The sequence below is a fragment of the Humulus lupulus genome, chromosome 8 (assembly GCF_963169125.1).
Source record: "Humulus lupulus chromosome 8, drHumLupu1.1, whole genome shotgun sequence".
Taxonomy (NCBI): domain Eukaryota; kingdom Viridiplantae; phylum Streptophyta; class Magnoliopsida; order Rosales; family Cannabaceae; genus Humulus; species Humulus lupulus.
The window spans coordinates 95,782,255-95,797,384 of NC_084800.1; the positions used below are offsets into that span (position 1 = coordinate 95,782,255).

The following is a 15,130-nucleotide window of genomic DNA, read 5'->3' on the forward strand; positions in this document are numbered from 1 at the left end:
GTAGGAGTTGCTGCGGCTTCTACCCATTTAGAAACATAATCCTCCGCAAGCAAAATATACTTGTTATTATACGATGATGGGAAAGGTCCCATAAAGTCTATCCCCCATACATCAAATAGCTCAACTTCCAAAATACCAGTCATCGGCATTTGATCTCTTCTTGATATGTTCCCAGTCCGTTGACAACGGTCACAACTTTTGACAAAATCATTAGCATCCTTGAATAATGTGGCTAGTAAAACCCACTTTGCAAAACCTTCGCAGCTGTTCTTGTTCCGCCAAAATGACCACCACAATGTGAACTATGACAGTGAGTTAAGATTGACAACATCTCCTCCTCAGGCACACATCTTCGAATAACTTGATCTGGGCAATGCTTATACAGAATAGGCTCCTCCCAATAATAATGCTTCACCTCCGAATAAAATTTCTTTAATTGTTGCCTTGTCATCTCAGGGGGTATAACCTTAGCAGCCAAATAATTTACATAATCCGCAAACCATGGAACCTCCTTGCCAACATTCACTTCGAACAACTGCTCATCCGGAAAAGCATCATTAATCTGAACTTCTTTATTAAGAGAATTTACCCTAACCTCTAAACGAGACAAATGATCAGCCACCAAGTTCTCAGTACCTTTCTTATCCTTAATTTCCACATCAAATTCTTGTAATAGCAAAATCCATCGAATAAGACGAGGCTTGGAATCTTTCTTAGTCATAAGATACTTTATTTCCGAATGATCCGTATAGACTACCACCTTATTTCCAATCAAATATGGACGGAACTTATCGAAGCATAAACTATGGCTAGAAGTTCTTTTTCCGTTGTTGCATAATTTAGTTGAGCATCATTTAAAGTTCGACTAGCATAGTATATAGTTCGAAATACCTTGTCCACTCGCTACCCAAGAACCGCTCCAACCGCATAATCACTAGCGTCACACATAAGCTCAAATGGAAGGTCCCAATTAGGTGTACATACTATCGGCGCTGAAATGAGCTTCTCCTTGAGAGTCTTGAAAGCAATCAAACACTCATCATTAAAATCAAAAGGAACCCCATTCATCAACAAGGTAGACAGCGGCTTTGAGATCTTAGAGAAGTCTTTGATAAATCTCCGATAAAACCCCGCATGGCCCAAGAAACTCCTCACTCCCTTAACTGAAATTGGAGGTGGCAAATTCTCTATAGTAGAAATCTTGGCCCGATCCACTTCAATTCCTTTCTTAGAAATTTTGTGCCCCAATACAATTCCTTCATTAACCATAAAGTGGCACTTTTCCCAATTAAGCACCAAATGCAACTCCTCACACCTTCTCAACACCATCTCCAAATTAGTCAAACACGTGTCAAAAGAGGACCCATATACCAAAAAATCATCCATAAAAATTTCAATCCCCTTTTCGACCATGTCAGAGAATATTTCCATCATACACCGTTGAAACGTGGCTGGTGCATTACATAACCCAAATGGCATCCTTCGAAAAGCAAAAATCCCATAAGGACATGTGAACGTTGTCTTTTCTTGATCCTCCGGTGCAATTACAATCTGGTGATAGCCCGAGTACCCATCTAGAAAACAATAGTAATTATGCCCCGCCAATCTATCCAACATTTGATCAATGAAAGGCAAGGAAAATAATCTTTCCTCATTGCCTTATTCAACTTCCAATAATCAATACATATCCTCCAACCTGTCACAGTCCTAGTTGGAATCAGTTCATTGCTTTCATTCTTTACCACCGTCATACCCCCCTTTTTTGGTACTACTTGCACTGGACTTACCCAAGCACTATTAGAAATTGGGTAAATCACTCCAGCATCCAACCACTTCAAAATCTCTTTCCTCACCACTTCTTTCATTGTTGGATTAAGCCTTCTCTGAGCGTCAATAGTCGGTTTCGCCTCATCTTCCATAAGAATTCTATGCATGACTGTCGATGGGCTAATTCCTCTTATATCAGCCAGAGTCCACCCTATAGCAGTTTTATGAGCTCGTAACACCCTCAACAATTTCTCCTCCTCAACCTATGAAAGAAATGATGACACTATAACTGGAAGAGTCTCTTTTTCCCCAAGATACGCATAGCGGAGATGGTCCGGTAAAACCTTCAATTCTAAAACAGGTGGCATCTGAATCGATGGTAATGGTTTGTCTGGTCCTGCACCCAATTCTTCAAATTTCTTATGCTTCCACGGCTTAGCTGATTTTATCCACTTTAAATAACTCATCACCTCTTCATTCTCCTCACCATCTACATCATCAACTGTGAGACTCAACTCAAGAGGATCCTCTCTTAATAGTTTTCTATCTATTACTTCTTCGACCACATCAACAGAGAAACAACTATCACTTGCTTTAGGATAAGTCATAGCCTTAAACACATTAAATACTTCTTCCTCCCCTTGAACTCTCAGCTTCAACTCTCCCTTCTGCACATCTATCAATGCTTGCCCAGTTGCTAAAAATGGTCTCCCCAAAATAATAGGAACATTCTCATCCTCCTCCATATCAAGAACTATAAAATCAGCCGAAAAAATAAACTTATCCACATTTACCAATACATCTTCTATAATACCACGTTGATGCTTCACAGATCTATCAGCCAGCTGTAATGTTACTGTAAATGGCCTAGCCTCCCCCAAACCAAGCCTCCGGAATACAAACAGAGGCATTAAATTAATACTCGCCCCCAAATCACATAGTGCATGCTTACATTCAAACTCCCCAATAGTACATGGAATGGTAAAACTCCCAGGATCTCTTAACTTTTGAGGAAGCTTCCTTTGCAAAATTGCACTACATTCTTCAGTTAATGCTACTGTTTCATAATCACCCATTTTTCTCTTATTTGAGAGAATCTCTTTCATAAACTTTACATAGCTAGGCATCTGTTCTAATGCTTTCGCAAACGGTATATTTATGTGTAGCTTCTTGAACACCTCTAAAAACTTTGCAAACTGCTTATCCAAATTATGCTTGCAAAGTCTTTGTGGATATGGAACTCTAACATGTTGCTCAATAGTTACAGGTGGGGTCTCCTCTTCTTCCTTAAGGTCTTCAGTAACCTTTTTATCATCCAACTTCTTCTCTTCTTCTTCTGACTGACTCTTCTTTGGTCCTTCATATCTCGTTCCACTCCTCAAAGTAATAGCTTGGCACTGTTCTTTAGGATTAACCTCTGTAGTGCTAGGAAAATTTCCTTGAGCTCTATTTGTCATTAAAGCAGCCAATTGCCCTATTTGAGTCTCCAAACTTCTTATGGATGCCCTAGTTTCAGTCATGAATTGATTAAGCACATCAGGTTGGGGTTCAGCTGGTTTCATTGGCATTTGTGGAGGTTGTCTATTTTGTGGTTGATAATAGCCCGATGGAGGATTTTGGTGTGCATATTGTTGTGGATAAGGTGGCATATTTTGAGCAGGTTGATATGGTGGCTGAGGTTGAGGATAAGGTTGGAGGGTGTTTTGGTTGTTAGACCAGGAAAAGTTGGGATGGTTCTTCCAATCTGGGTTGTAAGTCATGGAATTGGGATTATTAGGCTGTCTTTGGTAATTTCCTATGGCTTGGACTTCTTCCATGGGCATGTTATTCATGTCTATAGCAGGGCATTGGTTTGGTTGATGGGATGTACCACACACTTCACATAAGTTTTGAACTTGCATAGCTTGAGAGGGGAGTGTAGTCTTTTGTAATTGCTTCGTCAAGGCTGCTACTTGAGCTGTAAGCATCGTTATGGCATCCAATTCCATCATTCCAGCCACCTTCTTTGGCTGTCCCCTTTCAGTTGGCCATTGATAATTATTCATCGCCATCTCCTCTAATAGCTCATATGCCTCATTAGCACTTTTACTCATAAAGGCGCCTCTCGCTGCAGCATCTATAATTGTTCTTGTCATCCCATTCAACCCATTATAAAAATTATGCACCAACATCCACTTTTCTATTCCATGGTGCGGACATTTCCTTAGCAACTCCTTAAAGCGCTCCCAATAATCATATAGTGACTCTCCATCCAACTGATAAAAATTATTAATCTCACCCCTTAACTTTGCAGCCTTTGCTGGAGGAAAGAACTTGGCAAGAAATTTCTGAGCTAACTCCTCCCATGTAGTGATCGAATTCGCTTGTAAGGAAATCAACCAACTTTTCGCCCTATCCCTCAATGAAAATGGGAATAGCCTCAGTCTTATAGCATCATCACTCACCCCATTCATCTTGAACGTTGCACATAACTCCAGAAAATTAGCTATGTGTAAATTAGGGTCCTCCGTCGGCATACCTCCAAACTGAACAGTTGTTTGAACCATCTGAAGGATTGTTGGCTTAATCTCAAAATTGTTGGAAACAATGGTTGGAGGTCTAATGCATGAATGCACTCCTGTAACAGTAGGAAGTACATAATCTCTTAATGTCCGTGCTCCTTGCTCCCTTGGAACCTCAGTAGCCCCTTGACCATTATTAGCACCATTTCCCAAATTATCAGCCATGGTGAATTCCAATTTCCTTTTTATTTTCTGATTCTGCCTGCACGTTCTTTCAATTTCCCGGTCTATTTGTATAATCTGTTTTTGTCTATTGCTTCGCATTTACCAACTAGTCCTGAAACACAAGAGAACCTTGATCCAAATAAATGTTAAAAAAAATGAAAAAAATAAATAAATAAATTAGAACAAAAATTAACTTATTGATATTAATAAAAAACAGTCCCCGGCAACGGCACCAAAAACTTGATCGCCAAAAAGTTACACGCAAGTATACGCAGTCTAATCAAGTAATATATGATAAGTCAAGTGTCGATCCCATGAAGACTGATATTAATTACCAATAATTAACCTCTAATTCTAATTGACTTGAATAATAATTTCAGATTGATAAATAAAATAATTATTACTAAAATTAAGAAACCTACAAAGCACTTAAAAGGAATGCAGAGATGAAATTTTGATTTAATTCAATATATGCAAAAGTTAGGGCTTTAGTTTCATCAACCATCCACTTATGATTTCTAACCAATTCTCAAGATTTCTTAAATCTATTGTGGTAGCAGATTACAATTATAAATTATAGTCTTGTTAGGATCTATAATTCTCTACAATATACTATTTCCTACGTCTCTGTGGTAAATCAATATATTGCAGGCTTTAAACACATAATCCCTAAACTACACAATTCATAAAAGTACTTTCGTCTAAGATAAAATTGTGATTATTTATCTATAGCATAATTATCCTTCTCTTTTCAGAGTTTAGGTTAAAATCATATAAACATGTAAATGATGATCAACCATTCACAAGCATTAAACATATGATAAATAATCCACAGCAGAAGAAAGAAATTTAGGAAAATTTCATTAAGATATCAAAAGTTTCAAGAAGAATCCACTAAAACCCTAATAATAAGATTAGTTCAAAGCAGACTTAATGAAATCAATCAAATTAAATATGAACATGAAATCCAGTAAGAAATTACAGAAGAAAATAAGAATTCAAACTCTAGGTCTTCAATGTTTTCCTTCTGCCTCTAATGACTTCTCCACACTTATAATTATGAATAGAATAGAATAATTAACTCTTAAAATGTATTTAAACAAAAACCCTAAAATATCTAACAAATTCGACACTTCTGAAAGTCACAATCAGCCACACGCACCGCGGCCCTAGCATCCAAGCGCTGCGGCGCGCCTCAATGCTCCAACGCATCCACTTCTCTGACTTCAGCGAGCACCGCGGCGCTTCCCTCAGGCGCCGCGGCCCTTCAAAATTCCAGAATTAAGGCCCTCTCTGTTTCTCCCTTGTGTCGCAGCTCTCCATTCAAGCATCGCGACCCCTCTAATTCTTCCAACATCTTGATTCCAAACTCCAAATCTACCAATTATCTCCACAAGTGAGTCTTAAATTTTCTTCTTGTCAACTTTTAGCACAAATTTCCCAATTTCAGCTGATTTTTCAGTTATTTCCCAAACTTCATGTTTTCTTCTCCTATTTCCTGCAAACATACCAAAACAAGCATAATACCGCATAACACTCCACCAAAATGACTCAAACTTACCCTAAACACATGTTAAAACTATGCTAAAAACAGACTCATCACTGTCCCACAGGCCGCAGCCACCAACATTCAGTGGCCGCGGCCACCGACCAATTTCAGTACTTAAAAATGTGTTGTTTTTCCAAACGGTTCCAAACCCTCCCAAATGACTTTGTAACTCCCAAAACACATTATTGGGGTTTAAATCATATCTCTAACAGTCATATCAGATATGGCTTTATGAAATTCATCTCAATATTGTGTAACAACAATTTACACAATAAAGGGTAATATTTGGAAGTTACAAATTTGTGACACCAAATATGTTACATTATTTGGATATATCTCATATATCTAAATATTGTAACTCTCTATTATATGTTACAATATGTGACACTCTTTGTCACATTTATTTAATCTAAAACATTATATTATAATATAATATAATTTTACATTATATTATAAAATAATATAACAATGACTAATTACTCAGAGCTAGGGCCAAAGGCCTAGGTGACTGTTTTGTCACATGGCTAAGGGAGCGGTACCCACAGTAGTGACTCTATGGTCACTCGGTAGGTTTATGCTGGTGAATATTTCATCAAATACCTACCTTGTTTAAGCTAGTGAAAGGATCACTTATTTGTAAATCCCAGGTGACCCTATCGTCACATGGCTATGGGAGCGGTACCCACAGTAGTGACTCTATGGTCACTTGATTGGTTTGCATTGGTGACTTGCTCATCAATCACTTATTCTATTTAAGCTAGTGACGTGATCACTTATTTGTAAAGGGAACGAAACCCACCTTAGTGACTTTTACAATTGTCACTCTTCTATTTAGGGCTATAAGCCTAGCATGGTTATCGGAACCACCAGTGTTAAATCACTTATCTGATTAGGATTGACTTGATAGTCATCCACTCAGGAGGGCAGGATTCCTTATCCTGGATAACCCATCAATACTTGAACTTATTTTCATGCGTGATTAAGGCTGTTATTGCTAGGCATGCACTTTATGATTTGTTGACATGATATTATTGATCATAAGCATATTGAGTTTTCTTGCTGGGCTTCGGCTCACGGGTGCTATGTGGGGCAGGTAAAGGCAAAAGAAAGCTAGACCATTCCTTGAGTTGGAGAGCATAGGTGACGATGTGTACATATGCGGCTGCTCGACCGCCACGGCCGAGGGTTGAAAAAGAAACTAGGGTTAAACCCTGTTTTGCCGCTTAGATCGGCTGGTTGTAAATATTTTCTTGTAATAGACTTTAAATTATATTTTTGGGATCCCAATGTATACAGTAAACATTCTAGTGAAACGCTATATCTTAACCAAAATTTTCAATCCCTAAACCGCTAATCATACTTAGGTACACGATTATGGCCAAATGACTCGATTAGCAAGTTTAGCACTATTTATAATGCGCACCTTAACAGTCCCTGGAGTTTAGGGCGTTACATTCATATTATTGATTAACATGCCCACTCAATTATAGTACTGAGTTCCCAAGATGTAAGTATGGGCTAGTCCGTAGGGTAAGTTAGTAACGAACAAGTCAAAGAACTCAAATAATACAATCAATTAGAATACTAACCACTCAGAATTGAGATTAAATTGATCTATGATCACCTATATGATATGACTAGAATGGATAATAACGGTATGTTTACTTATCCTATCTACTGTCAATATCGCTCCAATCTGATGTAACAAATATATCCGATCTTATGTACTTTGCTAATGTTCTGGAAATAACATAACACTGCGATGTGTAAGTAGATCATATCGTAGATTAGCAAGTCAGTATAAATCATGTGCACTAACTAATCTTAGGACTAATTTATTTTGAATATATAATCATATTTATATTCCACTGTGATTGCGTCACTATAAATATGATTAGTTATATGCTCGAGAATTAATAGAAGTTTATATTAAACAAATAATCATGAAAATAAAACATGTGAGCAAAGTGATTGACCAAGTCAAAAATTGATTTCTATTCTTTTATTAATAATAAAATGAGATTACAAAGAAATTGGGTTTTAATTAGGGCATAAAACCCCAACAGGGCCCTCCCTACTGCCTGAGTGTAGGTAGAAATCTCATGTACTAAAGCGATCCTAACGCTCTGGGCTACCCAAGAGTTCAATCCTCGAATGAATTGCTCCTTCCAGGGCACATCTGTTGGTACCAAATCAAAAGCGAATTTGGCCAACCCATCAAATTCATTGACATATTACGTCATTGTCTTACTACCCTGAACCAAGTTCATAAACTCGTTGGTCTTCGCAATTCAAACTATGTCACAGTAATACCTCTCATTGAACAATTGTCTGAATTCTTCCCAACCCATCATGACAACATTCCGAGTCTGGGATACAACTTCCCACCAAGTTCGGGCATCTTCCCGTAACATGTATATGGCATAAGCCACTCTATCATTGCCTACCACTCCCATATAGTCAAGGATGGAGCTAATCTTTCCCATCCATTTTTCAACTTTGAACGGATCTAGGCCTCCCTCAAAAGCTGGAGGATAATGTTTCTGGAATCTTTCATACAGTAGTTCCTATCTGTTTCCACCCTCAAGTTGAGCCAAAACTGATGCTAGTGTTGGCAAAACAAATGGAGCAGCGTTCCCTAGCAAAGCCCGCTATCTCATCCACGTAATCTCTTCCTCTTTCCTTTTCAATATTGCTTGAATACCAGTAAACATCTCCTGCCAATTTAAGGAGACAGATGGAGGGTTCTGGCCCTGATTATCATATGTAGTCTCGATATAAATAATGTCTGATCCAATTGAATGCCTTGGGTACATAACTTCTAATCAGTCTATAGTCAATGACTTAACCTGTCAGGCATGATAATCATATCCAGAACTATCCTATGAGCAGAACCAAACAACACAACAACCACATACAAGGTGATTATGATTCTGAGTGGTTAGTATTCTAACTGATTGTATTATTTGAGTTCTTTGACTTGTTCATTACCAGCTTACCCTACGGACTAGCCCATACTTACATCTTGGGAACTCGGTAGTATAATTGAGTGGGAGTGTTAATCATAGATATGAACATCTATAGCTTCTGATGAAGAAGTGAAACGATGGTTTCCTTTTAGTTTGGTTCAAGGTGTTAAATGATAGAGATATCATTTCAGTAATTAAATTAGTTTACTGAAATATCATTTACAAGGAACTAAGTGTTTTAAGGATAAAATACAATGAGGTATAAAATGGTATTTTAGTCCTATCTCATTGTAGACCGTCTATAGAGGATTGAGTGACAATTATGGTTGTAACAATAGATAGTTAATAGCGTATCTATATTTGTTATAGAGTGTTCTATGAATTCAAGAGTGCAATTCCGAGTCTATAGTGGAGTCACGAGGAATTAATAAGTTAGTAAATTTATTTGTTAGATTTATGATAACTTATTGGAGTTTGATTTCATAGGCCCATGGTCCCCATTGTACCTTGGATAAAATCAACTAGATAGTCTCAATTAATTGATTTAATTATCAATTAGAATTATCAAAGTTAACTAGGTCAATTTTGGATAGTTTCACAGAGTTGTATAATTTTGAGAAGAAAAGAGAAATTATGGCAGGTTTATTAATTAAGATAAATTGGTATCTAAATTAATAAATAAGTTTAAATCAATGTTAAAATTATAAATAATTAATTTGATAAAGGATTTAAATAATTATTTAATTAATTAAATCAATAGAAAATAATACAGGCATTGTTTTTAAGTCCAATGGGCTTATAATCAAATGAGAAATTTCACAGGTCTAAAGCCCCTGACAATTTCGACCTAGGGGGTTTTCTGATAGTTTTAGATTCTCTCTAAACACAAGTCATTTTCTAAGCCTCTTTGATTATTTTCTCATCTTCTTCTTTGTATCTATCTCATGTGTTGAGAATTTCCCACACTAGTCTAGGTAATTCTAAGGATACATTGGAAGGTTGTGAAGAAAATAGAAGATCGGTTCAGTTTCTTGATAATACTCTACGATAGAGAGGATACAAGAGTTAGAGAAACTGAAGGAAGGACTCTTTCATTCCGCTGCGTATACTGTGTATTATTGTCTTTGTTTCTCTTTGAATTCAATTTTAGAAACATGTTTTAGGCTATCTCGTATTAATTTGTTTAATATTAGATATACATGAAAATAAATAAAGATCCTGTATAAGCTAATCCAACAGTATAAACTCGGGACCACGTACTGGGATGTCCCTTGAGGTACGGGAAAGGAGGTCACGGGCTCCCAAATCTGAGATTGGACCGAGACCTCGGAGGATAAACCCGAGTCCTAGTAAATGAACCCGGACCCTGGTGAATGGAGGGGGACTTTGGTAAACAGATCCGGATTGGTTGGCCGAGTTTGGTGTGATAAAGTGTCCCCGATACTAACATCGTCCTAAGAAGCGTGGGGGTTGTCCCCACGCTTAACCTTCAGAGGAGGCTACCTCGGGATTGTATGTTGTTGGTTCAGAACTGCGCCGCCATTACTCTGACCAATCTTGTCCCCCAAATCTTCCTCGTAGCCCATAACACCCAAACTGAAACACCAGTTTATCGCATGTCTTAGAATAAGATCTTGTTTGGGCTGGCCCAATGGGCTTCGACTAATGTATGTCTCATATTTCAATCCTTTGTATTGGGCTCCCATCAGAGAAGTCAATGGTATTTACACCCTTATTGGGCCGAACTAGCCCGGCCCAAGCCCAATGCACTCATGCGCCTATAAATATAAATAGTGGTGCACTGAGGAGGGGGTCCTAGATTTTGATTGTAAGCAGTTACTCTTCTAAAACTTGCAGAAAACTCCATTGTCAAAAGCTCTCTAAGCTCTAATACAACTGTCTCGTGGACTAAGGCTCATTAATGCCCCAACCACATAAAAACCTTGTTTACTTCTCTTAACTCCTTTCTTTTAAGCTCTTTAATCTTTTATAATTCTAGTTTCCGAAAAACTCGGTAAACAATTAATAAATAAAATTATATCATCTAATATCTAAACATACATATGCATTTTTTTATAACATCTAATATTTTATATCATCTAATAGTTAATTGAAAACAAAAATTATAATAAAAATCTAATCATATCAATCTAACCTACCACACAATTTAAAAATAAATTTCACATTCACATTTATATACAGATAAACATATTCACATTTATATACATATAAGTATACATATACATATATTTAACATATCATACATTTTTTTATTACATAATATTTAATTAAATTAAATTAACATAAAACAAAATTAAAAATCACAAATATAATAAAATTAACAAAACATACAAATTTATATTAAAAACTACTAGAATTTAATTTAATTTAAAAATTATCTACACACTATTAATCACGAAACAAAAAAATATATTAAAAACTAAAAACAATACCCAAAAGCTTGAGATGCTCTAAATGCTCCAATACAATCTGGAAAAAAAAAACAATACAAAATTTAACTAACTCATAGAAAATACACAAAGAAATCATAAAAACACTAAATTTAAAAAGAAAAAACTAAAGCATTAAGGTTTAATAGTACTAACCTTAACAAAAGGGGCCAAAAATGGCTCTAGGCGGCGCTGGGAGGGGCTGGGCGATGTTGGGAGGCTGAGGAAAACAGAGAAATCGTCTCTGTTTTGAGAAAAAATGTCCAAAAATGAGGAAGAAAGGCTTTTTCTGGGGAGTTATATCGCTGGGACCTATAGCGACGATATAGGTCGCTATAGGGAATACAATGTCGTCGCCACTGTTGAACGCGCCATTTCACTCAAATGGTGAGACCCTACAGCGACGATATTTGACTTAAATTTTTTGCCGATTCACGTTCCCACATTTTACTTTGGACCCTATGAGTACAAAATAACTGATCAGTGGATTATACTGGACTCTACAGCGATGACATGTCGTCGCTATAGTGTGTGCAAATAGGCAACCAACTATGGGCGGTTGAGTTCCCTGAGCATCCTACAACGAAGATTATAGACAAACATATTTTCCTCTTTTTTTCCTACGTCAATGTATAGTCAGTTCCCACCTCCTGTTCCCTCCAAATTCCTGGAACCCTACAGCGACGACTACAGCAACGACTAGTCGTCGCTGTAGGGTATCAGGAATTTTGGAGGGTCAAATCGTGTGTTGTTGACGACCTTACAGCGATGACATGTCATCGCTGTAGCTTATTTTTAAATAAATTAAGAGAAAATACTTTTTCGTGGATTTTGCCTACATACAGCGACGACTATATAAAGTCGTCGCAATATATGTCGTCGTTGTAGAGTCTTTTTCTTGTAGTGATGTCGCCTGCCACTGGGCACTTAATGTGTGCTTTGGCTAAAAAAATGTGTGTTTGAAAGCTCTGATCCTATTAGTTAGACTTAATATGCCTACACTAGAAGATGAGTTTTTATAGTTGTAAAATCTTGATTACATATCTCAACTCTCTTTCTCTAACCTCTCTCTCTAGTTCTCTAAGAACATTCATTCTCTCCAAGAAGTGACTTGTGTAATCTTCAAGGCTTGTAATATCCCAATTCTCATTTCACTTGTAGAAGCTTCTAACAACTTTGGAAACACTTAAAATAGAAAATTTGGACAACGATTATAATCGTGTATTAGCCTTGGTGTTCTACATAAAAGGGTTGTATCTCTCTAACCCTAACTTTGTGAATCATTTACTTAATTGTGATATTGTTATTATTTCATCCATTAATTTCGTTTACTAATGTTAGTAATGATAATCAAATGTTTCTAAATCATGTTATTATTATTTGATTATCAAGATTTGCATTCCTACAATGAATATGAGACTTTTTTTAGAGTTTCTAACATTGAATTAATTCATTTAAGCATTGTTAATATATGATATTGTGAGTCTTTAATTACAATTTCTATTATGCATCTTCTCAATGAGAAGAACCCAAAAAGGGGAATAAAGATAAAGTATGTAGTGCCGGATTTTTATTCATGTTATTGTAGTACCAAGTGAGGTAAAACCAAAGGTGTTTTAGATTGAGTTCTTAAGGACATTAGTTGCACTAGTGTAATGTCTCTCAAATTTTAATACAGTTTTTCGTGTTGCCTAAAATCTTTGTTGGTAAGTAAATTAGTCTAGGTGAACTTAATGGCGGAGAAGAATAAATAAATAATAATAATAATAAAGGTAGGTAATTATTTGGTACTCTATGTTTTTACAAAGTATTATATTGGTACTCTGTGTTACAAATAATGCTCATTTGGTACCCTGCATTTTGAAATCGTACATATTTGATACCCTTCATTTTAAAATCGTACATATTTGGTATCTTGTATTTTAAAATTTTACATATTTGGTACCCTAAACTAAAATTTTACCAATTTAATCAAATTACTATCAATCATACGAGTTACAAATTATATATAATTACTGACAGTTTGGTCATATTGACAAAATTTTATCAATTAGGATATCAAATATCAATATTTTCAAAATACGGGATACTATATGAGTATTATTGAAAACAGATGATACCAGAATGATACTTTGCAAAAACAAAGTGTACCAAATAAGTAAATTCCCTAATAATAATAATAAAAATGGACAGAATTAACTAATTAGTTATAAAAATAAACAAAAATTTGGGTAAAAGGTTAATAGATAATAGGGGTTCAACCTACAACATTCCACTTTTAAATTTAAATTTTGTTTTGTTTTGCTTTTATGATGAATTGGCAACCGTTAAAAACTATTGTTATATACGACAACACTTACCAACTATTGCTATTTCTCTTTGGCGACAATTGCTATTTCGCTGTAGAAGAAAATAGTGACAGTTAGGAGTCCTACACTAACACCACTTTAGTGATAGTTCGTGACTATCGCCAAAAACCAACTGCAATAATTTTTCGAACGTCTCCCAAAGCCCATAACAACAGTTTTTAACTGTTACTAAAACGACTTTTTGGCATAGTGACACATCAAAGAATCAAGAACGACCATAAGTATTCAATATCACCCTGGCTTCCAGAAAAAAAAAAAAGAAAAAAAAGAAACCAGCTCGACGGTTAGCAAAAGACTGAGCACATTTACGAAGAAAGACACTCACCCAAAAGCAGTGCCACCCAGGCAAAGTACATATTACGAAATGAAAACTTATTGAACCCGATCAAAGCTTGGATGAATCTCACATAAATAAATGCAGCAATTGTCAAATTAGTCTATAAAATGATCAACAAACAGTAAACTCCGAAAGATTGAGCCATCAACTCTTTCATTTAGACAGAGTTAATCTCACCCATTGAGAGATTGACTGTCTCATATTTTCAAGAATTTTTAGTACTCATGTTCCTTTATAAATAGAAAAAGATTTTCTCATGGAAAGGGAATTTGGATTGTCTTCTCTAGGAGAGAGTCACTCTTGTACTGAAATAACATTCCATTAGAGAACAAATAAAAGAAACTAAGTAGACGTCCGTAAGCCAAAACATTCAGCCAAACCACCATAAACTCAAATATCTAGTCTTCCTGACTTCTATTTCTGTTTCAAATACACATAAAACTCCCTTATTAAATTGACAATCACTTTTTTTTAAGTTTGTGAACATCAAAATACAAATTATCTTAAACTAAAGATTATAGGTTCAATTTTTTAAAAAAGCAATATATTTTTTTGTATTTATTGTATTATTGATTTTGATATTCTATACTTACATTTTAATTACATATATCGTAATGATGAATACATATAATAAATATATCCACTTGTACTTTTTTTTGAAAATGTGAAAACAGACAAATAAAATATATAAATTTTTCAAAATCCGTACATGAGGTAAATTTTTTATTTGAATTTCTTTTCTTTTTCTCTTTTGTTAATTTTTTTTTATGCATAGAATGCGTACATATATTTTTTTAATGCATCATCATATTTGTAAAGATATACTCAAGTTTGATATATATATGAGAATGGATGAATAATGATGACAAAACTTTGAATAGAGATATTAAATTTTTTGTCTTATATATATATTTGGGTATTTCCACTTTTTTTATTCTTCTATTTTCTCTAAAATATAATTAG

At 35.5% G+C, this 15,130-nt stretch overlaps 1 protein-coding gene and 1 non-coding gene across 2 annotated transcripts; one reads left to right on the forward strand and one right to left on the reverse strand.

Moving 5' to 3' along the window:
• Window positions 1–1,663: 1,663 nt before the first annotated feature.
• LOC133795844 (uncharacterized) lies at window positions 1,664–3,599 on the reverse strand. Its single transcript, XM_062233299.1, has 4 exons — window positions 2,582–3,599; window positions 2,112–2,464; window positions 1,788–2,030; window positions 1,664–1,696 (listed from the first exon to the last, which is right to left on the reverse strand). The coding sequence occupies exons 1-4, from the start codon at window positions 3,597–3,599 to the stop codon at window positions 1,664–1,666; spliced, it is 1,647 nt and encodes a 548-aa protein (XP_062089283.1).
• Window positions 3,600–3,948: 349 nt separating this feature from the next.
• On the forward strand, window positions 3,949–4,055 carry LOC133799045 (small nucleolar RNA R71). Its single transcript, XR_009876253.1, has one exon. It is a non-coding gene; the product is annotated as a small nucleolar RNA R71 (small nucleolar RNA).
• Window positions 4,056–15,130: the final 11,075 nt, after the last annotated feature.

Coding starts and splice junctions, on each gene's coding strand:
- LOC133795844 (XM_062233299.1), bottom strand. CDS start 3,599: ATGAATAACATGCCCATGGAAGAAGTCCAAGCCATAGGAAATTACCAA. Junction 2,031..2,111: donor CACCTGTTTTAGAATTGAAG/GTTTTACCGGAC, acceptor TTTCTTTCATAG/GTTGAGGAGGAGAAATTGTT. Junction 1,697..1,787: donor CAATTTCTAATAGTGCTTGG/GTAAGTCCAGTG, acceptor GGACTGTGACAG/GTTGGAGGATATGTATTGAT.